Consider the following 25573-nt stretch of genomic DNA (forward strand, 5'->3'; position numbering starts at 1 on the left):
ACATAGAACATATCAAAATGATTGTCAATGCAATAGGCCATGATTGTGTACACCCACCCATCTTTAGATATTTGGCTATAATGCTACAAAAAATGGTCGAATTGTTATTTCGACAGAATTTCCCTTGCCTTTAGGACAACTCCGCTTCTTTAAAAAATTACAAAATTTGATTTCGCAATTTTTGTATAGTGGTAATCTCTATAAACTAAAAGCCAATGGCATAATTAATAACACTCCCACAAATTCTAAGGGGACGCGAAAAACGTTTTTCGAAAAATCGAATTATCAAGAAATTGACAAATCAAAAAATTTTAAAAATTGAAAAATCGAAAAGCCGAGGAATCTGAAATTGAGAAAAATAAGAAATCCAAAATTTAAAAAATCGAAAAATTGAAAAAACGTAAAATTGAGAAACTGAAAAAACTGAAAAATCAAGAAATCAAAAAAGTCAGAAACAAAAATGAGGAAAATTTGGGAAATCGAAAAATTGAAAAAATTACAAACATGGATAAATTGAAAAGTCGAAAATCGAAAAATTGAGAAATCTAAATAGCCAAAATTGAAAAGTTTAAAAATAGAAAAATTTAAAGGGAAAATGAAAAATTGAAAAATCAAAAATTTTAAAAATCGAAAAATTGAAAAAACGAAAAATATAAAACCGAGAAGTCGATAAATGATGGAGAAATCGAAACATCAAAAACTGAGAAATCTAAAAACGGTAAAAAAATCCGAAAACTGAAACACTTCGGAAATCGAAAAATGAAAAATCGAGAAATCGAAAAATTTCAAAAATCCAAAATTTAAAAAACCGAAAAATGAAAATTCATGAAATTGATGACTAGAAAAATTGAAAAATCTAGAAACTAAAAAAAGTCCAAAACAGAAATGAAGGAAAAATTGAGAAATCGAAATAGCACAAAACAGAAAAGTTTAAAATTGAAAAATTTAAAATAAAAAAAAACGAAAAATCGAGAAATTGAGCAACCGAAAGATCGAAACAGAAATCTCGATAAGTCGAGAAATCCAACAGCTAAAAAATCGAAAAACTGAAAAATTCCAAAATTTCAAAAATCGAAAATTTTTAAATTCGAGAAATCGATAAATCGGAACATCAAAAAACCGAAAAATCTATAACTTTAAAATTTGAAAGTAGAAAACCGAAAAATCGAAACATCGCAAAATTGAAAAGTCGAAAAATTAAAGAATTGAAAAATCCGAAAACTGAACCATCGAAAATTGAGAAATCGAAAAATGAAAAATTGAGAAATCGAAGTGGAGAAATTGAAAATTTAAAAAAGCGAAAAACTGAAAAATCAAAACCCTGAAAAATCGTAAAATCTAGAAATAGAAACATTGAAAAAGGCAAGAAATCGAGAAATAAGATAATCAAAAAAACTGAAAAATTGTAGAACTGAAATATTGTAAAATTCGGAAAATGAAAAATAAAAAATCGAAAATATCAAGAAACGACATTTAAAGAATCGAAAAATTGTAAAGTCCCAGCACCGAAATATCGACAAATTGTGAAATCGAAAACTTCAAAATTCAATAAATCGAAAAATCCAAAATTTAAAAAATCGAAAAATTGGAAATTAGTGAAATTGAGGAATAGAAAAATTGATGAATCGAAATAGCCAAAAATAGAAAAGTTTAAAATTGAAAAATTTAAAATAAAAAAATCGAAAAATCGAGAAATCAACAGTTAAAAAATCGAAAAACTGAAAAATCGAAAAATGCCAAAATTTCAAAAATCGAAAATTTTTAAAACCGAGAATTCGATAAATCGAAACATCAAAAAACCGAAAAATCTATAACTTTGAAACTTGAAAATTGAGAAAAAGAATTATCAAAGAATTGGAAAACCGAAAAATCGAAAAAACGAAACATCACAAAATGGAAAAGTCGAAGAATTAGAGAATTGAAAAATCCGAAAACTGAACCATTGAAAATTTAAAAATCTAAAAACTGAAAAATCAAAACCCTGAAAAATCGTAAAATCTAGAAATCGAAACATTGAAAACGGCGAGAAATCGAGAAATAAGAAAATCAAAAAAATTGAAAAATTGTAGAACTGAAATATTGTAAAATTCGGAAATCGAAACATCAAAAAACCGAAAAATCTATAACTTTAAAATTTGAAAATAGAAAAAAAGGAATATCAAAGAATTGGAAAACCGAAAAATCGAGAAAACGAAACGTCACAAAATCGAAAAATTAGAGAATTGAAAAATCCGAAAACTGAACCATCGAAAATTGAGAAATCGAGAAATGAAAAATTGAGAATCGAAGTGGAGAAATTGAAAATTTAAAAAAGCAAAAAACTGAAAAATCAAAACCCTGAAAAATCGTAACATTGAAAAAGGCGAGAAATCGAGAAATAAGAAAATCAAAAAATCGAAATTCGTAACATCGATTCATTAAGAAATTGAGAAATCGAAAAATTGAAAAATTGTAAAACTGAAATATTGTAAAATTCAAAAATCGAAAAATAAAAAATTGAAAATATTAAGAAACGACATTTAAAGAATCGAAAAATTGTAAAATCGCAACACCGAAATATTGACAAATTGTGAAATCGAAAAATTCAAAATTTAAGAAATCGAAAACTTGAAAAATCAAGAAACTAAAAAAGCTCAAAACAGAAATGAAGGAAAAATTGGGAAATCGCAAAAATGGAAAACTGAAGCAATAAATTGAAAAGTCGAGAATTCGAAACATCGAAATATTGAGAAATCGAAATAGCCCAAAGGCAAAAAGTTTAAAATTAAAAATTCAAAAAAAAAAAATTAAAAACTGAAAAATTTAAAATTAAAAAAATTAAAAAAACGACAAATTGAACAACCGAAAGATCGAGACAGGAATCTTGATAATCCAGAAATCGTACAGTGAAAAATCGAAAAACTAAAAATTCGAAAAATAAAAAATTTCAAAAATCGAAAAATCAAAAACAGAAAAATTTAAAACCAAGAAGTCGATAAATCGAAACATCAAAAAACCGAAAAATCTAAAATTTTAAAATTTGTAAAATATTTAGAGAAAAAAAAATATCTAAGAACTGGAAAACCGAAAAATCGAGATCTCTAAACATCACAAAATCGAGAAATCGAAAAATCAGAGAATTGAAAAATCCGAAAACTAAAACATGGAAAATTGAAAAATCGAAAAATTGAAAAACTGAAACATCGATAAACTGAAAACTCGAGAATCCGAAAAATCGAAAAATTGAGAAATCGAAATAGCCCAAAATAGAAAAGTTTATAATTGAAAAATTTAAAATAAAAAAATCGAAAAATCGAGAAATTGAACAACCGAAATATCGAAACAAAAATCTCGAGAAATCGAACAGTTAAAAAATCGAAAAACTGAAAAACTGAAAAATCGAAAAATCCAAAATTTCAAAAATCGAAAATTTTTAAGACCGAGAAGTCGATAAATCAAAACATCAAAAAGCCGAAAAATCTATAATTTTAAAATTTGAAAAATAGAAAAAAAGAAATATGGAGAAATTGAAAATTTAAAAAGGCGAAAAACTGAAAAATCAAAATCCTGAAAAATCGTAAAATCTAGAAATCGAAAAGTCGTAACATCGATTCATTAAGAAATTGAGAAATCGAAAAATTGAAAAATTGTAGAACTGAAATATTGTAAAATTCAGAAATCGAAAAATAAAAAATCGAAAACATTAAGAAACGACATTTAAAGAATCGAAAAATTGTAAAATCCCAACAGCGAAATATCGACAAATTGTGAAATCGAAAAATTCAAAATTTAAGAAATCGAAAACTTGAAAAATTAAAAAATTTAAAATCGAAAAATCCAAAATTTAAAAAATCGATAAATTGAAAATTAGTGAAATTGGGGAATTGAAAAATTGAAAAATCAAGGAACTAAAAATATTCAAAACAGAAACGAAGGAAAAATTGGTAAATCGAAAAAATGGAAAACTGAAGCATAAATATTGAAAAGTCGAGAATTCGAAAAATCGAAATATTGAGAAATCGAAAGAGTAGTTTAAAATTAAAAAATTCAACAAAAAAAATTTTAAAATTGAAAAATTTAAAAATAAAAAATTTCAAAAATCGAAAAATCAAAAATAGAAAAATTTTAAACTGAGAAGTCCATAACATCAAAAAACCGAAAAATCGAGAAATCTAAACATCACAAAATCGAGAAATCGAAAAATCAGAGAATTGAAAAATCCAAAATTTAAAAAATGAAAAAATTAGTGAAATTGAGTAACAGAAAAATTGAAAAATCAAGAAACTAAAAAAGTTCAAAACACAAATGATGGAAAAATAGGGAAATCGAAAAATTGGAAAACTGAAACATCAATAAATTGAAAAGTCGAGAATTCGAAAAATCGAAAAATTGCGTAATCGGAAGAGCCCAAAATCGAAAAGATTAAAATTCAAAAATTCAAACAAAAAAAATTTTAAAAATGAAAAATTTAGAATTATAAAAATTGGAAAAACGAGAAATTGAACAACCAAAAGATCGAAACAGAAATCTCGATAAATCGGGAAATCGAACAGTTGAAAAATCGAAAAACAAAAAAATCAAAAAATAAAAAATTTCAAAAATCGAAAAATCAAAAACAAAAAAATTTTAAACCGAGAAGTCGATAAATCGAAACATCAAAAAGCCGAAAAATCTATAATTTTAAAATTTGAAAAATATTTACAAAAAAAAAAGAATATCTAAGAACTGGAAACATCACAAAATCGAGAAATCGAAAAATCACAGAACTGAAAAATCCGAAAACTAAACATCGAAAATTGAAAAATTGAGAAATCGAAAAGTCGAGAAATCGAAAACCTGAAACATCGAAAAATTGAAAAAATCGTAAAATCGTAAAAATCCAGAAATTGAAACCTTGAAAAAGTCGAGAAATCGAGAAATAGGAAAATCAAAAAATCGAAAAGTCGTAACATCGAATAATCAAACATATTATTCAAGAAATTGAGAAATCGAAAAAGTGAAAAATTTAAAAAACCGAAACAACTGAAGAATCGAAAAATTGAAAAATTGTAGAACTGAAACACTGGAAAATTTATAAATCGAAAAATGGAAAAATCGAAAATATGAATAATTGCGATTTAAATAATCGAAAATGTGCAAAATCCCAACACCGAATATTAAAAAATTGTGAAATCGAAAAATCCAAAATTGTGAAATCGAAAAATCCAAAATTAAAAAATTGAAAAAATGAAAAATAAAAACATCTGAAAACTTAAAATCCAAAACCCGAAAAGGCGAAGAATCGACAAGCCGAGAAATCTAAAATTGGGAAATCGAAAAATCCAAAATTTTAAAAATCGAAAAACTGAAAAATCGATAAAATGAAAAGTAGAGAATTCAAAATTGAGAAATCAAAATAGCCCAAAACCGAAAACTTTAAAATTGAAAAATTTTAAATAAAAAAAATTGAAAAATTTTAAATAAAAAAAATTGAAAAATTTTAAATTAAAAAAATCGAAAAAACATCCGAAAGATCGAAACAGAAATCTCGACAAATCGAGAAATCGAATAATTGAAAAATCGAAAAACTTAAAAACCGAAAATCAAAAATTTCAAAAATCGAAACATCAAAAAACCGGAAAACCTAAAATTTTAAAATCTGAAAAATAGAAAAAAAAATCAATATATCGAAGAACTGATGAACCGAAAAATTAGACAATTTAAAAGTCTGAAAACTGAATAATCGAAAATGGAGAAATCGAAAAGTCTAAAAATCGAAAATTTAAAAAAGCGAAAAACTAAAAATCAAAAACCTGGAACATTGAAAAATAAAAAAAATCAAAAAATCGTAAAATCGACAAATCGAAACATTGAAAAAGTCGAGAAATCGAGAAATAGGAAAATCAAAAAACTCAAAGTCGTAACATCGAAAAATCCAAACAATTGAAGAATCGAAACTGTAACATTGGAAAATTCAGAGATCGAAAATTTGAAGAACCGAGAAGTTAAGAGAATATCGAACAATTGTGAAATCGAAAGTTGAGAAATGGAGAAATCGAAAATTTCAAAAATTGTCACATCGTTTGCAAGATTTCAAAGCACTTGATTTTGCAGTTTCAACATTAAATTGTTACACTATTTTGATTTTTTTTTTGAAATCTGGAAGCCCAAGGTAAAAACTCAAGGCGGATTCATAAACCACAAATAGAGTAGAATGTTATTTTATGAAATTTAAATAAGATTTAATATTGTAAAAGCTGTAGATGACTTCACATCATTGTGCAATAAAAAAGGTATAAAAAAAATGACAAAAAAATGGCGTAAAAACGGCAAAAAAATAAGTAAAAGTAAAAAAGGTCACAAAACAATGTGAGAAAAAATGCCATAAATACGTCAAAAAAACGAAAAAAAAAAGACCGCACAAAGAAAGGAGCCAAAAAGAGGCGACAACAAAAGCGTGGCATAGAAAACGACATATCAAGGGACAAAAACACAATGAAAAAGGATGGTAAAAAAGGCCACAAAATAGTGCAAGGACAAAAATCGACGAAAAACGCGACCAAAAAGAGGTCCTAAAAATGCGCCAAAAAAAGAAGCCAAAAAACACAGAAAAAAGCGACCAAAAAAAGACGGCAAAAAAGGAACCAAAAAAATGTGACAATGAAGATATTCGTGATCGATAAGAAGAGTCCTCTTCATTTAAAAACGACGTTGCTTTTATTCTAAAAATTTGTAAACTGACGCACTTTTTTTGACAATTAAAATTTAAAATGTCAAAAAAATCATAATTTCGAAATTACTACATTTCATGTACTGCCAACTTAATTTAGAATTTTCACAGTCATCTGCGTAGACAACCATTTTGAAATAAATAAATAAATAAACAAATAACAGTTTTTTTTTAGTGCGTTAAATCAGTATTTTTGATTTTTTAATGGCGTATCTTTGTCGTTTCACCTAACCTGAAAATATCTTGTTAATGAAACGAAAAACTTAAAACCTGACCTAAATTACAAAAAAGACTCCAATTAATACCATATGATTGAAAAAAAAAGGCGTACAGTAAGTCAACTGAAACAGTAATACAAATAGTAAATTGGAACACACATTAGATTTAAAAATATATGGGTGGATTAAAAACCACTCGTAGAGACGTTTATTAATTTATACATTATAAACATGATTTTCTTAGAAAATTTTTAAACGAAGTGACGTCTTTAAAATTTTGGTGGGAATGGACAGAAAAAAAATTTGGTAGTGACAACAAGCTAACGATAACCTCAAAGTACATATGTGGGTGTACACGATAGTCTTAAAATACAACCAAAACTCCACATCAACAGACCGAGTAGTTTCGTAGATTACGTATCTAATTTAAGAAGACAGACACACAATAGACGGCCAGACAGACAGACAGACAAACAGACGGAAACGGGACCGTCATTTCCGTATCGTCCACCGAAATTCCAACTCACTTTCCACTGAGCCTCCGGCGAGCCCACGATCGTCACCCTCCTCTCGTTCTGCGTCTCCTGCGGCTTCGTTTCGTCGATCGGCGCGATCTTCACGGAAGCCCCCGAGAACCGTATGATATTCCTAATGTGCGATCCCTTCGTCCCGATGATGGCACCGACCGCGTTGTTGGGGATGTACAGGTAGGTCGTTTCTTGGCTGTCGCCGCCCCCCTGCGCCGCCCCGGCAGGATACATCCCCGGGTACGGCGCCTGTCCGGTGTACAGGCCCCTCGAGCCGTAACCTATTCCTGCGTCAAATGCAAACTAAAGGGAACGTGGATCGAGACGCGAAGTGCATCATCACCTGCCGTGGCCATCATCGCCATGGGGTGGAGGCCGGGGAACATCATCGTCTGCGGCGCCATCGCCTGCAGGTCGTTCTCGTAGCTCTGGCGCAGCTTGGCGCTGATCTGGGCCTCGGCGCGGCTCATGTTCTCGATGGCTCCCTTCACGGTGATGATCCGCTCCAGGTTGAACGAGTTGATGTCGTTTATGCTGGAGACGGTGATCTTCGTGTCGGTCTCTTGCATTATCCTCTTTATCGTGTTGCCGCCTTTGCCGATTATGCGTCCGATGAGGTTGTTGTGCGCCAAGATTTTCAACGAAATTTCGCTGGAAGAAAGAAATTGCGCTTTAGTACGAATCAACGCCACCTGGACGACCTAGACTTACCCCTTATTCGTGTTGTTGGCTTCTTGTTGCATAACCTCTAAGATCCGTTTACACGCATTTGTGCAGTTTTCCGGATTTCCGTAAATGGTAATGGCTTTCTCTAAGGACCCGACGTTGTCTTTTCGGTGTACGTCAACTCTCGCCCTCGTCTGTTGCGTTATCTGTCGTATCGTCGATCCTTGTCGTCCTATAATAGCCCCCACCTAAGCAAAATAAATAAAACAAAAACCTACCATAATAATATACCCAAAAGAGGATAATCCGAATGCCACTGTCCTTACCATATCACTTTGTACAAGTATCCTCAACGGAAAATCCGTTTGCCTACTCTGTCCAGGCAAGCCCCCGAACGGGGCCCCTGGGCCTCGAGGTCCTCTTCGGCCCCGTTTTTCCACAGCCAATTCCACTTTGATGGGTCTACTATCTATGTCTATACCATTAAGTTGATTTACGGCCCTTGAAAAATTAAACACATGACTTGACAATTTCGCATGACAATTTTGTTTCGAAGGGAATAAATGATATTTGGCGGCGAAAATTTTGTTTTGTCACTGGGACATCTCCAACGGTGGCTTGTTTTCACCACTAAATATTTTATGCTAAATTTCGGAAAATATGATAAGGAAATGTTCGAGTCATCACAAGTTTTTTTTCAGAAACCACGAAAACATGAAACGAAACAACACGAAGGAATGAGTTTCCTCCCCTTTAAATTCGCAAGTGGCCCCGTCCGGATGTCCTCTGCGATGTTTTGTTTTTGTAGTTTTTGTTCCACTTTTTAAAAATTCAAAACTTGTTATTAAGTGATAAGAATAATCCGCCAAATTTTTTTTAATAAGTTCAAATTCTATGTTATCGCGCAAGCTTGGACGCTTATTTTGTAGCAGACTATATATATTTTTTACATAGATTCAGATTAATAATGGAAAATTCCTTTTAAATTCAATACAATAGTGAAAATACTCTTAACAGCATTGGGAAAAAAGTACTTGCTAAATTATATGCACAGTTTTTATTTTCTATTTGATGAATGTGCGTCAGAACTAATTTGCGTTTAAAAAAAAGCTGTATCGTGATTCGCATAAAATTAAAAAAAAAAAAACTGGTTGAAGGTTATTATGGACAATATGAAATATTTTATTTAAAGCAGATAACCTACGGGAAAAATGTATTCTCAGTACATGCTTAACTTCAACTGTTTATGTTTATACTTCGAAAGAATTCGACAATTAGCAAAAACTCAAAAACATTTATTCGACAAATTTTTAGGATGACGTTACACTTTTTTGCGGAGGCCATCATAAATTCTGATTACCGATTTACCATGATTTCTATAAACTTAAATCGTTTGTATGATTTCAAATTTAAAGTTAAATTGTAAAATGTTACACAATTCGGATTTGTACCTCAAAAATGTGTATGTCTAGGGTAAAAACCTAACACGGATTCATAAATCACACATGTAGACAAGGGTGAATGGGACGTGCTGATCGGTGCTTGAAAAGCCGAAATTTCAAAGATCCCTTTTAGAGTGCCTTTTTGACGTAGTTTAAAGGATCTCGGGGACTCCTTTTGTTTTGTTTTTGATGTACTTAGTTTAAGAGAATCTTGGGGATCTCTTGTCAGTTTTTTTTTCTGAAGTAGTTTGAAAGAATGTTGGGGACTTCTTTTGTTCTTAAATTATTTTGAAAGAATTTTTTGGTTTTTGAAGTAGTTTGAAGAATCTTAGGGATCCCTTGTTTGGTTTTTGTTTTTTAGTAGTCTGAAAGAATCTCGGGGAACCCTTTTGTTTTTGAAAAGGTTTGAAAGAATCTCGGGGATCCTTTCGTGTTGTTTTTGAAGTAGTTGAAGGAATTTTTGCGATCCCTTCTCTGATTTTTAAAGTCATTTGAAAGAATTTCAGGTATCTTTGTGTTTTGTTTTTGAACTAGTTTGAAAGAATCTCGGGGAAACCTTTTGTTTTATTTTTAAAGTAAACCGAAAAAATCTTAGGATTCCTTGTCATGTTTTTGAAATAATTTGAAAGAATCTCCAGGACTCATTTGTCTGTTTTTTGAAGTAGTTTGAAAGTATCTAGGGGACCACTTGTGTATGATTTTTAAAGTAGTTTGGGAGAATCTCAGGGATCCTCCTTTTGTTTTGTATTTGAAGTGGTTTAAAAGAATCTTATAGATCCCTTGTCTGGTTTTTAAAGTAATTTGAAAGAATTTCGGGGATCCTTTTGTGTTGTTTTTGAAGTAGTTGAAAGAATTTTGGGGATCACTTCTCTGGTTTTTTAAGTCATTTGAAAGAATCTCGGGGAAATCTTTTATTTTATTTTTAAAGTAGATTGAAGAAATCTTGGGGATACCTTGTCATGTTTTCGAAATAATTTGAAAAAATCTCCGGGACCCATTGTGCCTGGTTTTTAAAGTAGTTCAAAAAAATTTCAGGGACCCCCCTTTTGTTTTATTTTTTAAGTGGTTTAAAAGAATCTTATAGATCATTTGTCTGGTTTTTGAAGTAATTTGAAAGTCTCGGAAATCGTTTATGTTTTGTTTTTGAAGTATGTAGTTTGAAAGAACCATGGGGACTCCTTGTGTCTGAGTTTTAATGTAGTTGAAAGAATTTCGGGAACACTTGTTTGATTTTTGAAGTTGTTGAAAAGAATCTTGAGGACCTCTTTTGTTTTGTATTTGAAATGGTCCGAAAGAATCTCGGGATTTCTTGTATTTTGTTTTTTAAGTAGTTCGAAAGAATCAGGGGAACTCCTTGTGTTTGGTTTTTGAAGAAGTTTGAAAGAATCTCGGAGATTTTTCAAGCAATTTGAAAGAATTATGGAGACCACTTGTGTCTGGTTTTTGAAGTAGCTTTAAAAAACGTCCGGCGACTTTTTTTCCGTTTTTGAAGTGGATTGAAAGAATCTCGGAGACTCTGGCGCCTGATTTTTGAAGTTGTTTGAAAGAATCTCAGGCACCCCTTTTGTTTTCGTTTTTTAGTAGTATTAAAGAATGCCGGACACCCTTTGATTTTTAAACTATTTTGAAAGAATCTTGGGGACCCCTTGGTATTTGAAGCAGTTTGAAAGGATGTCGGGAACTCCTTGGTTTTTGAAGCAGTTTAAAGAATTTTGGGACCTCCTTTTTGTTTTGTTTTTGAAGTAGTTTGAAAAATCTTAGGGATCCCTTGTTTGGTTTTTGTTTTTTAGTAGTTTGAAAGAATCTCGGATATTCCTTTTGTTTTTGAAGTGGTTTGAAAGAATCTCGGGGACCCTCCATTTGTGTAGTTTTTGAAGTAATGAAAGCAATTTTAGGAATCCCGTCTCTGGTTTTTGAAGTAATTTGAAAGAATTTCAGGGATTCCTTGTGTTTTATTTTTGAAGTAGTTTGAAAGGATCTCGGGGAAATCTTTTGTTTTATTTTTAAAGTAGTTTGACAAAATCTTGGCGATGCCATGTCATGTTTTTGAAATGATTTAAAAGTCTCGGGAATTGGTTGTGTTTTGTTTTTGAAGTAGTTTGAAAGAACGTCTGGGAAATCTTGTTTTTTTAAAAGTAGATTGAAAAAATCTTGGGGATCCATTGCCATGTTTTTGAAGTAATTTCAAAGAATCTCCGAGACCGATTGTGCCTAGTTTTTTAAGTAATTCGGAAGAATTTCAGGGATCCCTTTTGTTTTATTTTTTAAACAGTTTGAAAAAAATACGGAGAGAAAAAGGGGAGAGAAAATTAGGGATCCCTTGCTTGGTTTTTGTTTTTTTAGCAGTTTGAAAGAATCTCGGATACCCCTTTTGTTTTTGAAGTAGTTTGAAAGAAGATCAGGAATCCCTTGCTTGGTTTTTGAAGTAATTTGAAAGAATCCCGGAAACCTGTTTTGTTTTGTTTTTGAAGTGATTTGAAAGAATCTCGGGGATCCTTTTGTGTAGTTTTTGAAATTGTAAAAGGAATTTTGGGAATTCCTTCTCTAGTTTTGGGAGTAATTTGAAAGAATTTCAGGGATCCCTTGTGTTTTATTTTTGAAGTAGTTTGAAAGGATCTTGCGGAAATCTTTTGTTTTATTTTTAAAATAGTCTGACAAAATCTTGGAGATCCCATGTCATGCTTTTTTAAATAATTTGAAAGAGTCTCGGGAATTGGTTGTGTTTTCTTTTTGAAGTAGAAGAACGTAGGGGAAATCTTGTTTTTTTTTTAAAGTAGATTGAAAAAATCTTGGGGATCCATTGTCATGTTTATGAAGTAATTTCAAAGAATCTCCGGGACCCATTGTGCCTAGTTTTTGAAGTAATTCGGAAGAATTTCAGGGATCCCTTTTGTTTTATTTTTTAAATAGTTTGAAAAAAATACGGAGAGAAAAAGGGGAGAGAAAATTTGGGATCCCTTGTTTGGTTTTTGTTTTTTAGCAGTTTGAAAGAATCTCGGATACCCCTTTTGTTTTCGAAGTAGTTTGAAAGAAGCTCAGGAATCCCTTGCTTGATTTTTGAAGTAATTTGAAAGAATCCCGGAGACGTGTTTTGTTTTGTTTTTGAAGTGGTTTGAAAGAATCTCGAGGATCCTTTTGTGTAGTTTTTGAATCGTGAAAGGAATTTTGGGGATCTCTTCTCTGGTTTTCGAAGTAATTTGAAAGAATTTCAGGGATCCCTTGTGTTTTATTTTTGAAGTAGCTTGAAAGGATCTCGGGGAAATCTTTTGTTTTATATTTAAAGTAGTTTGACAAAATCTTGGGGATCCCATGTCATGTTCTTGAAATAATTTGAAAGAGTCTCAGGAATCGGTTGTGTTTTGTTTTTGAAGTAGTTTGTAAGAACGTCGGGGAAATCTTGTTTTTTTTAAAGTAGATTGAAAAAATCTTGGGGATCCATTGTCATGTTTTTGAAGTAATTTCAAAGAATCTCCGAGACCCATTGTGCCTGGTTTTTGAAGTAGTTTGAAAGAATTTCAGGCACCTCCTTTGTTTTGTTTTTGAAGTAGTTTAAAAGAATCTTAGAAATCCCTTGTCTGGTTTTTGAAGTAATTAGAAAGAGTCTCGGAAACCGTTTGTGTTTTGTTTTTCAAGTATGTAGTTTGAAAGAACCATGCGGACTCCTTATGTCTGATTTTGAAGTAGTTTGAATGAATATCAGAGAACTCTTATGTCTGGTTTTTGAAGTAATTTGAAAAATTTTAAGGACCTCTTTTGTTTTGTTTTAGAGATGGTTTGAAAGAATCTCGGGAATCTCTTGTATTTCGTTTTTGAAGTAGTTCGAAAGAATCATGGGAACTCCTTTGTCTGATTTTTGAAGTAATTTGAAAGGATTTCAGGGATCCCTTTTTTTATTTTTTAAGCAGTTTGAAAAAAATACGGAGAGAAAAAAAGGAAAGAAATAGGGATCCCTTGTTTGCTTTTTGGTTTTTGTTTTTTAATAGTTTGAAAGAATCTCGGACACCCCTTTTGTTTTTGAAGTGGTTTGAAAGAAGCTTAGGAATCCCTTGCCTGATTTTTGAAGTAATTTGAAAGAATCTCGGGGATCCTTTTGTGTAGTTTTTGAAGTAGTGAGAGGAATTTACGCGATCTCTTCTCTGGTTTTTGAAATAATTTGAAAGAATCTCCGGGGCCCATTGTGCCTGATTTTTGAAATAGTTTGAAAGAATTTCAGGGACCTCCTTTGTTTTGTTTTTGAAATAGTTTAAAAGAATCTTAGAGATCCCTTGTCTGGTTTTTGAAGTAATTAGAAAAAGTCTCAGAAACCCTTTGTGTTTTGTTTTTGAAGCAGCTTTAAAAAATGTCCGGGATTTTTTTTTGTTTCGTTTTTCAAGTGGTTTGAAAGAATCTCGGAGACTCCGGCCCATGATTTTTGAAATAGTTTGAAAGAATCTCGGGTATTCCTTTTGTTTTCATTTTTTAGTAGTTTTAAAGAGTGTCGAGGACCCCTTTTGTATTTAAATTCTTTTGAAAGAATCTTTGGAACCCCTTGATATTTGTAACAGTTTGAAAGAATCTTGGGGACCCCTCGTGCCTGGTTTTTGAAATAGTTTGAAGAATCTTAGCGACTCCTTGTTTGATTTTATTTTTTAGTAGTTTGACAGAATCTCAGACACCATTTTTTTTTTTAAGTTTTTTGAAAGAACCTCAGGGATCCCTTACTTAGTTTTTGAAGTAATTTGAAAGAATTGCAGGAATCTCTTGTGCTTTGTTTTTGAACTAGTTTGAAAGAACCTCGGGGAAATCGTTTTTTTTTTTAAGTAGATTGAAAAAATCTTGGGGACTCATTGTACCTGGTTTTTGAAGTAATTATAAAGAATCTCGTGGACCCATTGCATATGATTTTTGAAGTAGTTTGGAAGAATCTCCGCAACCCCCTTTTGTTTTGTTTTTCAAGTGGTTTAAAAGAATCTTAAGAATCCCTTGTCTGTTTTTTGAAGTAATTTGAAAAAGTCTCTGTAATCGTTTGTGTTTTGTTTTTGACGTAGTTTAAAAGAACCACAGGGACCCCTGGGTCTGATTTTTAAAGTAGTTTGAAAGAATCTCGGGAACGACTTTTGTTTTTGTTTTTCAGTAGCTTGAAAGAATATCGGGGACGCTTGTATCTGGTTTTTGAAGTAGTTTGAAAGAATCTCGGGGATCCCTTGGTTTTTTTTTTTTGAAGTAGTTCGAAAGAATCATGGGAACTCCTTGTGTCTGGTTTTTGAAGAAGTTTAAAAAAATATCGAGGCCCTCTTTTGTTCTGTTTTTGAAGTAGTTTGAAAGAATCTTAGAGATGCCTTGTCTGGTTTTTTAAGTAATTTGAAAGAATCTCGGGGATCTCTTTTATTTTTAAGCAGTTTGAAAGAATTATGGAAACTTCTTGTGTTTGGTTTTTGAAGTAGTTCGAAAGAATCACGGGAACTCCTTGTGTCTGGTTTTTGCAGAAATGTAAAAAAATCTCGGGGCCCTCTTTAGTTCTGTTTTTGAAGTAGTTTGAAAGAATCTTGGCGATCCTTGGCAAGTTTTTGAAATAAATTTGAAAAAATCTGCGAGACCCATTGTACCTGGTTTTTTGAAGTAATTTTAAAGAATCTCTGGGATCCTTTGTGTATGATTTTTGAAGTTGTTTGGAAGAATTTCAGGGATTTTGTTTTGTTTTTCAAGTGGTTTAAAAGAATCTTAGGAATCCCTTGTCTGGTTTTTGAAGTAATTTGAAAGAGTCTCTGAAACCGTTTGTGTTTTGTTTTTGACGTAGTTTAAAAGAACCACAGGGACCCCTGGGTCTGATTTTTGAAATAGTTTGAAAGAATCTCGGGAACTCCTGTTTGTTTTTGTTTTTCAGTAATTTGAAAGAATATTGGAGAAACGTTGAATCTGGGTTTTGAAGTAGTTTTTTTCTTAAGGACCTCTTTCGTTTTGTTTTTGAAGTGGTTTTGAAAGAATCTCGGGGATGCCTTATGTTTTGTTTTTGAAGTAGTTCGAAAGAATAACGGGAACTCCTTGTGTCTGATTTTTGAAGAAGCCTAAAAAAATATCGAGGTCCTCTTTTGTTCTGTTTTTGAAGCAGTTTGAAAGAATCTTAGAGATGTCTTGTCTGGTTTTTTAAGTAATTTGAAAGAATCTCGGGGATCTCTTTTATTTTTAAGCAGTTTGAAAGAATTATGGAGACTCCTTGTGTTTGGTTTTTGAAGTAGTTCGAAAGAATCACGGAAACTCCTAGTTTAAAAAAATCTGGGGGCCTTCTTTTATTCTGTTTTTGAAGTAGTTTGAAAGAATATCGGGAACCGTTTCTGTTTTTCAGTAACTTGAACGAATATCAAGGAAACCCTTGCAGCATCTGGTTTTTGAAGTAGTTTTTTGTCTTTAGGACATGTTTTGTTTTGTTTTTGAAGTGGTTTGAAAGAATCTCGGGAATCTCTTGTGTTTCGTTTTAGAAGTAGTTCGGAAGAATCACGGGAACTCCTTATGTCTGGTTTTTGAAGTAGTTTGAAAGAACCTGAAGGATTCGTTATTCATACTTTATTCAAATCACTTGTCAGATACAGAGTGCTCCAACTTCTGGCTCTATCTAGATGTAAAAAATATACATATATGGAACTATATTTTTTGGAATGTCCTCATGTAATTGATACGCCATTGTCAACACATCAGTGACAAAATATAGTGATAACAAGTTCTGTTCATAATATGTATTTTCAACATACTTTAAATTTTAAACTACTTCACAATAAACAACTTTTTGAGTAAAACTCAAAGTCAAAATTAGTCGAATTATGTCATTCATTAACAAATTTGGTTAAAACCCAAGTAATTGCTCGTGATGACTCAACATCCTCTCATAGCATTTCAACTCTACTTAAAATTGTAAACTACCTAAGAATAAACAACGTTTCGTAAACAACATGACTTGATGACGGTGACGTTGCGTTTTTAAGCAAAACTCCAACTCAAAATTATCCCAACTACGTCATCCGTTATAAATCTTAAAAATTAAAATTAATTTTCGAAATAAAAGTGAAAAAAAAAACACTCAGACCCGACAGGAATCGATATCTTCACCAAGAAGTGAGAGATTGCCTCAAAAACAAATCTTTACTTACTGTTGAGCTTGTTCCGTGCTTTCGAAAGTAACTTGCACCGTTTGTGTGGCGGGATCTTTTGAGGTAAGTTTATCACATGATACGACAGCTCCGTGTTGTAACAGAAGATGTTCGATGTCTTCGAACCGGACGTTTGGACCCAAATTGGATATAATAATTTTTGAGGTTGAACTGCAACAAAAAAAATCGTATTTAAAACATCAATTGGACACAAAATTCAAACCGACCTTAGAAAAATATTTACATTATACTGCATTATAGTCGCGGAAAAAGTGTTTCTAAATTCGGCGAAAACTTCTGATGCATTCGAATCTTATCAGTTACTAGATACACTTTACGGCGAGCTGTTGAAGCGATAGCTTATCTATTTTAAAAATGGGTATTTAATTCAGCTCCACAATAAACTGTTAAACTTGAACTCTGTCTCATTATTAATTACTCGCTTGCAAAACGACCACAATACCTACTTTTTTTACATTTATTAATAATAGTAATAATGAGTGACAATAACGAGCAAGTGCTAACATAAATTCCTTTCATGCAATAATAAACAATGTACACGTGGTTCCATTTAATTCTATCTAAGTACACAGCCACGTATTTTATAGTTCTAGATCAACGTATAGCATACTTTGTGGTGGTGAGCTGCATTATTTAAACCATCTATCCTCGTCCCTTTAACACTCAACAAATTCGGTCACTAACTCACTTATAATTCACTGAACATACAAACTAACTGACAAACAGACCAAATGCAGCACACGCGCTATCTATGTACCACAAAATCCCAGGAGTAAAGTATAAAAACATGACAAATAAGGGAGCGACGTAAGCAAACAACGATATCAGTGAGCATTATTGAGGGCATACACAACGATCCAGATCGAATATCAGCGGGCGAATACTTGTTTTTATCAACAAATTCGGCGTCAAATGGCGTCAAAAATGTGATAAGCTGACCCATTTTGCGGCCAGAAAAATCGATTACAGGTAGATAATTAGGTGTGTATATGGAGTGGGCAATGTTATGGTGGTTTCGGCTTCCGGTGCGGAGTCGCGAAGTAAGCAGCGGTCTAAAATACAAAGTACATGATTAGTGCGTTTGATTAATTCGACGGAGTGTAATTTCTCTAAAAATAATGCAATTATAGAACTGAAAAGAACGTCAAATGCTTCAAAATAACGGTCATTATTTAAATTTAGTGAAACGAACTCGACGATAATATGACAGGGAACGATTTCGTCTACTGAAGTAATTTATCTATAATTTATGGTTCTACAAGTTTTACGTATAATAAAATTTATTAATGGCGACGACAGTGTAATCTTTTTAAAATAACAACTGTTTAAGGAGAACGAAAACAATTAAGACAACTAGATAGGAAAGTTATTGCTTCTGAAGGGTATGGCAAGTTTCCGATATCTTCTCAAAATTATTATCGAAAATAAAAGGCACTGTTGGACCTCCATAGCGTTTACCGTCCCCTCCTATTCAGTACCCCAAGGGAATTAGGGTCACTGGATTGGTGCGCTGCGCTTATAGGCCGCAACACCCTGCTTTTAAATTTGAAAAATTTAACTTCTTGAAGTCGCAAGAATAAGGTAGATTTACCGATTAATTGATTTTTTTTATACAAATTCATGCTAATGGAGTCTTTGCAAGATAAAAAAAAATCATTACAGAAAATGAGAGCATGAAATATTCTTAAAACAACATTTCTTAGTCACATTTTGTTGTGGTTTTTAATCAACCGCTTAATTTGTCACTATCGCTTCAAGATTTACAAGAAATCTTTGGTGTATTTGTAAAATTACGTTATTTTAACCAATATAATGATGGTTTACTATTTCAAATGTAGAATAAAATAGATAGGATAATTCACATTTTGAAAAAAAAAACAACCTAGGTATGAAAAGAAAATTCTATTTGACAACATTAATTTGATTTGGAAACTTATCAAATAATAATAATAATTGACAGAAGAAAAGATGCAAATGAGATAAAAAAAAAATTGTATAAAGTTAGGCAGAACTTCGATTGTTTATGTTTATATATCGAAAGAATGCGACTATTAAGCACGTACTAAGCAGAAGAATTTGATTGATTTTATCTCCTCAAAGCAGAGGAAGCGACCAAAATTATTAATTAAGTTACAATGGAGTAAAACGTTCTGAATATTGTTTTGGAAAAATAGTTATTATTTTCGGGAAATTTGAATTTGTTTGGCGAAAAACTCGATGTCTAGAGTAAAAAAATCATTGTTGTTTCATAAAATTTGAATTACATTTACTATGCAATATTTTGAGGTGAGGTCATTACATGGTTGCTGGGAACGACTAAACAAATTTTGGTGAGTGATTTACCACCTACACGACATTCCTAAAACACATAAAATTTTACAACAATTGGTAAACTAGTTTCAAGGATTATTTGTCCTAAAAATCGACGCAGACAGACAGACAACAGACAGACGAAACGGGAGACCAACGTTTCTTACTCAAAAATTTTCGACTAAAAAAATTTAAAAAATTTTGAATTTCATAACTAATATTTACAAAATTTTGACCATAGTAACACTATGTTTTTGGAATCGGCACGTCGAGATCTATATCCTTAATTTTTTTGGGAATTTTTAAACAATTTTTTTTTAAATGAAAATTTTGCCAATTTCGAGCATTTTCAAAATTTAACTAAATTCATTTTCTCCTTGATTTTGGGCCGCAGAAGTCACTTCCGGCCTCGTTTCTTCGATAGTTCCAACCGTTTTTCCTGAATCGCCCACTGAAATATCAAAATTTTTAGAAGTTTCAAAAATTCCGTAGAATGGCTCTAGTTGCGCTGGAAAAGTAAAACAAGACTGGAGTGTATTTTGATAAAAAAATCTGACGTGAAAATTAAATTTTTTCATTGATCAATAAATGTTTCAATTTTTTGTATCTTTTGCGGACTTTTAAAATATATATATCTATGTTAAGACCTCCAAGTGTTCCTTAATTACACTGTTTTAGCCTCGATTCCTTTAAATTCTTGTATGTAAGGAGAGGGTGGGTGGGCGGGGCTAAGGAATACCTAGAACCTCAAGATTGTTTTAAATTTAAAAAAACAGGTCATCAGAAGTTCCCCGAATGTTTGCGAATTTTCCAAAAATAGAACACTAAAGGCCCCCAAAATTCTTTTAAATAATTTACAAAGAAAAACTCCGAAATAATACTCAAAGACTCCCCTAAATTAATAAAAAAAAACAAACAAAAAACACTACAACACTCAAGGCTTTTTCAAATTCGTAAAAAATAAACCACTAAAAGCTCAAAAGATTGTTTCAAGTTCTTCCAGCAACAAAACACCGGATTCCTTCAATTTATCCGAAAATAAAACACCAGGGGAACCCCAAACTTTTTTTGGAGTGTTTACAAAAATTAAACACTGTTTAACATTCTTTAAACTATTACAAACAAGAACACTGGCAGCTTCAAAGTTCTGAAAAAAAGCACCTGGTACCCCAAGATTCTTTGACCTTATCCTAAAAAATAAACATCAACTTTCAAAATATATACATATTCGAAATTAGATGGGGAAAAAAATTAAAGAAAAATTCTAAAAATTTAATACCCGAAAAATTGAAAAATCGGAAATTAAACGGTTTTAGAAACATGTATCGAAATTGAATTATGCAAAAGTATCAAATCGAAAAATCAGAAAACTTGGAAAATTGAAAAATCGACAAATCGAAAATAATAAAAGTAAAAGAACAAAAAACTGAAACACAGAAATAACAAAAAATTTAAAACTAGAGATGAAAAAAAAAGAACAGAAAACTGGAAAACCGAAAAACCAGAAATTGAATGGTTTTTGAAATAGTTATTCAAAATTTTGATGGGAAAATTGTGACATTAAGAAATTGCAAAACCGGAAAATTGAGAAGAATTAAAAATTTGAAAACTAGAAAAATTAGAAAACTGAAAAATCGGAAACTGAACCGTTTTAGAAACACCTATCCGAAATTATGCAAAACTTAGAAATTGAAGTCAGAAAACATGGAAAAATGAAAAATCGATAAATCGAAAATGAAATCGAAGATTGCAAAAATAAAAAAAATCGGAAAACTGAAACACGGAAAGCAAAAAATTTAAAACAAGAGATGTTGAAGACATGAGAAAAAGAAAGAATAGAAAACTGGAAAAACGGAAAAATCAGAAATTGAATAGTTCTGGAAATGTTCAACATTTTGATGGGAAATTTGTGATATTAAGAAAAATTGATTAATCGAAAAATCAAAAATTTGAAAAATTGGAAAATGGAAAATTCTAAAAATTGAATAACCGAAAAACTAAAAAATGTGAATTAAAAATTACTACATATTACTATTATTCTAAAAACAAAAAAAAAATCTAAAAATTGAAACACAGCAATAACAAAAAAATTAAAACTAGAGGTGTTGAGAATCTAAAAAAAAAGAAAGAATAGAAACTGAAAAAACCGAAAAATCAGAAATTGAACGGTTTTCTAAATATTCGAAATTTTGATAGGAAAATCTTGACATTAAGAAATTGCAAAACTGAAAAATTGAGAAACTGAACAACCGAAAAATTGGAAAATGGAAAAAATAAAGAAAAATTGAGAGATTAAGAAACTGCAAAAATTCCGATTTTTCAGTTTTTCGGTTTAATTTTTAAATAACCGAAAAACTGAAAAATCGGAAACTGAACAGTTTTAGAAATATGTGAAATTGAGATAACTTGGCAAAATAAAAATCGACAAATCGAAAATGAAATCAAAAAACTGAAATACGGAGCAACCAAAATATCAAAAATCTAAATTGAGAAGAAATGAGCTAATCTAAGATCAGAAAAATTCGAAAACGAAAAACTGGGAAATCCAAAATTATAAAAATTAAAAAATAGAAATACATATTTCTAAAAATTAAATACAAGGTGCCCTCAAAAAATAATACACCATGGTTTCGCAAGTTTTTTGAATTATTAAAAAAAAAAAAATGCTAATTCAAAACTCCTTTGAATCCATACAAAAAATGAAACACCACAAATTTAAAACATTTGTTTCTGCTCATATTGAGAAAATGTTGAATTTTTACTGCATTTTGGATTCAGAAAATTGACCATTTTTCAATCTATTGAAGAATGAGCACTTTAAAAATCCTGAAATCGTAACATCAAAAAATTAAAAAATGAGAAATTGGAAAATCTAAACTTTAGAAACTAGAAAAATTGAAGGATCAAAAATCAAAATAGTTCAAAATCAAAAAATTAAATATTGAAAAATTAAAAAATTTAAAATTGGAATTTTTTTATTTTCTTTATTTTTACAATTTTTCAATGTTGCGGTTTTATAATTATTTGTTTTTTCAATTTTTCGTTTCGTCAGTTTTTCAATTTTCAATTTTTCATTTTTTCCCCCCTTTAATTTTACGACTTCTCTTCGAGTTTTCATTTTTGAAGTTTCCAGTTTTCCAATTTTCCGACTTTTTTCGATTTGAAATTTCACGAGTTTTCAATTTTTAGATTTTTCAGTTTTTCATTTATTCAGTTTTTCGAGAAAACCGAGAAAGTTATTCTACATGACTTAACTAGGAGCACAGTCCAAAATTATTGAATAATAGATTGACTTTGTTTTTTATTACAATATCTCTTGTTCTTTGCGCCAAAAAATTATCGAAAGAAAACTATGTATATAAAGAAAAAAAAAAAAAAAACATTAAGCCCCACCCAACCGCCCCAAACTCAATTGTGATGAGTTTTTCATTCCTAATCAGGTCGAATTTAATAATTGTAACATTAATATTTCTGTAGAAAATTCTACCCCTTTAAAAACATATTTCATGGGGTAATTTCTTGCAGAGAAAAGAGGATTTTGCAATCTAAAATCCGCCCTTCAGCTCACGATGAATAAAGCATTCATCACAAACGGAGAAAGGGTGGGTGGGCGGGGCTTATATTTTGTCCATTTTTTCTTAATATACAAAATCTTCTTTTCCCAACAAGAAACTGAAAACACGTTTAACTATCTTGTTATTGAAAGAAACCTCTAATTCTATTTATTAAAAAAAAAAAAAAACAAAAAAAAAAGATTAAGCCTCACCCGCCCGCCCCAAACTCAATTGCTGAGTTTTTCATTTCTAATCATACGAAGGGCGGATTTATCAAATTCTACCCTTTTAAAAACATATTTCGTGGGGTAATTTCTTGCAGAAAAAAGAGGATTTTGCAATATAAACTCCGCCCTTCAGCTCACGATGGATAAAGCATTCATCACAAATGGAGAAAGGGTGGGTGGGCGGGGCTTATATTTTGTCCATTTTTTTCTTAATATACAAAATCTTCTTTTCCCAACACGAAAGTAAAAACATGTTTAACTATCCTGTTGTTGAAAGAAAACTCTTCTATATATTAAAAAAAAAAAAATTAAGCCCCACCCACCCACCCGGTCTCAATTGTGATGAATTTTTCATTCCTAATCAGACCGAAAGGCGGAGTTTAATTGTAACATAAATATTAATTTTCCTCTATAAAATTCTACCCTTTTAAAAGCATATTTCATTTTGTAATTTCTTGTAGAGAAAATGAGGATTTTGCAGTTAAACTCCGCCCTTCAGCTCACGATGCATAAAACATTCCTTACAATTGAGAAGGGGTGGGTGGGCGGGGCTTATGTTTTGTACATTTTTTCTTAATATGGGAAGTCTTGTTTTCCCAACAAGAAACTGAACCAATGTTTAACTATCCTGTTGTTGAAAGAAAACTCTTCTATATATTAAAAAAAAAAAAATTATGCCCCACCCACCCACCCGGTCTCAATTGTGATGAATTTTTCATTCCTAATCAGACCGAAAGGCGGAGTTTAATTGTAACATAAATATTAATTTTCCTCTATAAAATTCTACCCTTTTAAAAGCATATTTCATTTGGTAATTTCTTGTAGAGAAAATGAGGATGTTGCAGTTAAACTCCGCCCTTCAGCTCACGATGCATAAAACATTCCTTACAATTGAGAAGGGGTGGGTGGGCGGGGCTTATGTTTTGTACATTTTTTCTTAATATACGAAGTCTTTTTTCCGAACAAGAAGCTGAAAACATGTTTAACTATCCTGTTGTTGAAAGAAAACTCTAATTCTATTTATAAAAAAAAAACAAAGATTAAGCCTCACCCGCCCGCCCCAAACTAAATTGCTGAGTTTTTCATTTCTAATCATACGAAGGGCGGAGTTTATCAAATTCTACCCTTTTAAAAACATATTTCATGGGGTAATTTCTTGTAGAGAAAAGAGGATTTTCCAATATAAACTCCGCCCTTCAGCTCACGATGAATAAAATATTGATTACAATTGAGAAGGGGTGGGTGGGCGGGGCTTATATTTTGCCCAGTTTTTCTTAATATACAAAATCTTCTTTTCCCAACAAGAAACTGAAAACATATTTAACTATCCTGTTGTTGAAAGAAAACTCTAGGATATATTAAAACAAAACAAAGATTAAGCCCCACCCACCCGCCCCGATCTCAATTGTGATAAATTTTTCATTCGTTGTTAGACCGAGGGGCGGAGCGTAATTGCAAAATACATATATCTCTATTGATTTGAATGAATTTATTTTCCCAAAACAGAGGACTAAAATTATCATTTAAACCACAATCGATGAATATTATAATTCTTATCTTATCATTATTACATAAAGACGTGCGTTTTCTCACATTCGCGAGAAAATGGGGTAACCGACTCGTTTTTAATTTGACCAATAAAAAATTTGTGATCGAGCTTTCCCGTCATTTCTGGAATATGCGTTATTAAAAAATCATTAATTTTTTTGTACAAAGATAAGCAATATAAAAAAATTGGCCTCATTATTAGACACAACTTCCTTAGTAAGTACAATCAAACAAATCCAGTTTTTTGCATAAATTAATTGCTACTTTTTATAAATCACCCCGTATAAGCAATTATAAAAAAATATAAATGACAAGCTTTAAAACTTTTTTCCAATTGCGAAAATCTTGATACGCAGAGAAATTGAAGGCGGATATTATAATAACAGTGAAATTTTATGTACCGAGTTAGCTCTACCCAGCCACAAAAAATGAATTAAACTTCGCCGTGACCATAAAACTACTCTTGGCAATTCTATTCCTTGTCACACGCTGTTTGACTTCTAAGGTTACAATCACTCGATTAATTTGACGATCGCACGGTATAATCTTGTGAATGCAGAACAGACACTAGATGCCGCTCCAGCGCATTTAAAATTGATTGGTCTGAGTGCTCTTAAACAAACTAGCCACTAGATGGCGCCTCGTTCTTCACTAGCGAAGAATCCGACTTCTTCAGTCTGAATGCGCAGAATACAAAATACAACTCTTGTATTATACTTTACGGAGTTTGACATTTTTGAAGTTTTTTTCTTAATTTATAATTATGTAATGGGTGAATCACAAGAATCCACGAACGACCGAATAGTACTACTACGACCGCAGTCCTTCGTATTTAATTCAAATTCCTTCCACACACCGTCTCCTCGCTCGGACACGCCGGAATGCTTTCGCACTGACGCAACGAGCGCACAATAATCACTTCACTATTTCGATTCTTTCTTCCCTAATTAGCCCAACAGTATTTCATTCATTGTTGGCGATTTCTTTATCGGCGGCCCGACAAACGCCTCGATTGCCACTCGAGGGCCGGCATTTTCCCCTCACAGGCAGCGTGCGAGCGTTCAATTAAAGCAAGTTTTTCCGCAAGAGCACGCTTAAAAATAAAAGCGTTTGACGGGCGGCCGGATACAACTCCGTGATATCAAAACTCAATCATTACTTTATCGAGAAATAAAAGTTTCCCGACCGGTCGTTGACTTGTAGCGCTTCCGAGCGAGCGTCACTTCGGCCACCACAAGAACAAACACATCT

The 25573-nt window shown here is 31.6% G+C and overlaps 1 protein-coding gene across 6 annotated transcripts in view; it reads right to left on the reverse strand.

The window, feature by feature from the left end:
• Imp (IGF-II mRNA-binding protein) overlaps positions 1-25573 on the reverse strand; it is a 123834-nt gene that overhangs the window by 972 nt on the left and 97289 nt on the right. For 3 of the 6 annotated variants that reach the window (XM_064058050.1, XM_064058052.1, XM_064058055.1), the window contains 5 exons: positions 16663-16833; positions 8426-8600; positions 8145-8347; positions 7777-8084; positions 7434-7720 (listed from right to left, as the gene is read on the reverse strand). In XM_064058050.1, coding sequence (XP_063914120.1) covers positions 7434-7720; positions 7777-8084; positions 8145-8347; positions 8426-8600; positions 16663-16833 — 1144 coding nt within the window. Of the gene's footprint in view, positions 1-7433; positions 7721-7776; positions 8085-8144; positions 8348-8425; positions 8601-16662; positions 16834-16889; positions 16976-17293; positions 17522-25573 lie in introns of those variants that run through there. The other 3 variants (XM_064058054.1, XM_064058053.1, XM_064058051.1) reach the window with 3 other exon arrangements.

Source organism: Zophobas morio, unplaced genomic scaffold (assembly GCF_036711695.1).
Source record: "Zophobas morio isolate AGI-343-1 ecotype UQ-CSIRO unplaced genomic scaffold, CSIRO_AGI_Zmor_V1 ptg000017l, whole genome shotgun sequence".
In the NCBI taxonomy this organism is placed as follows: Eukaryota; Metazoa; Arthropoda; class Insecta; order Coleoptera; family Tenebrionidae; genus Zophobas; species Zophobas morio.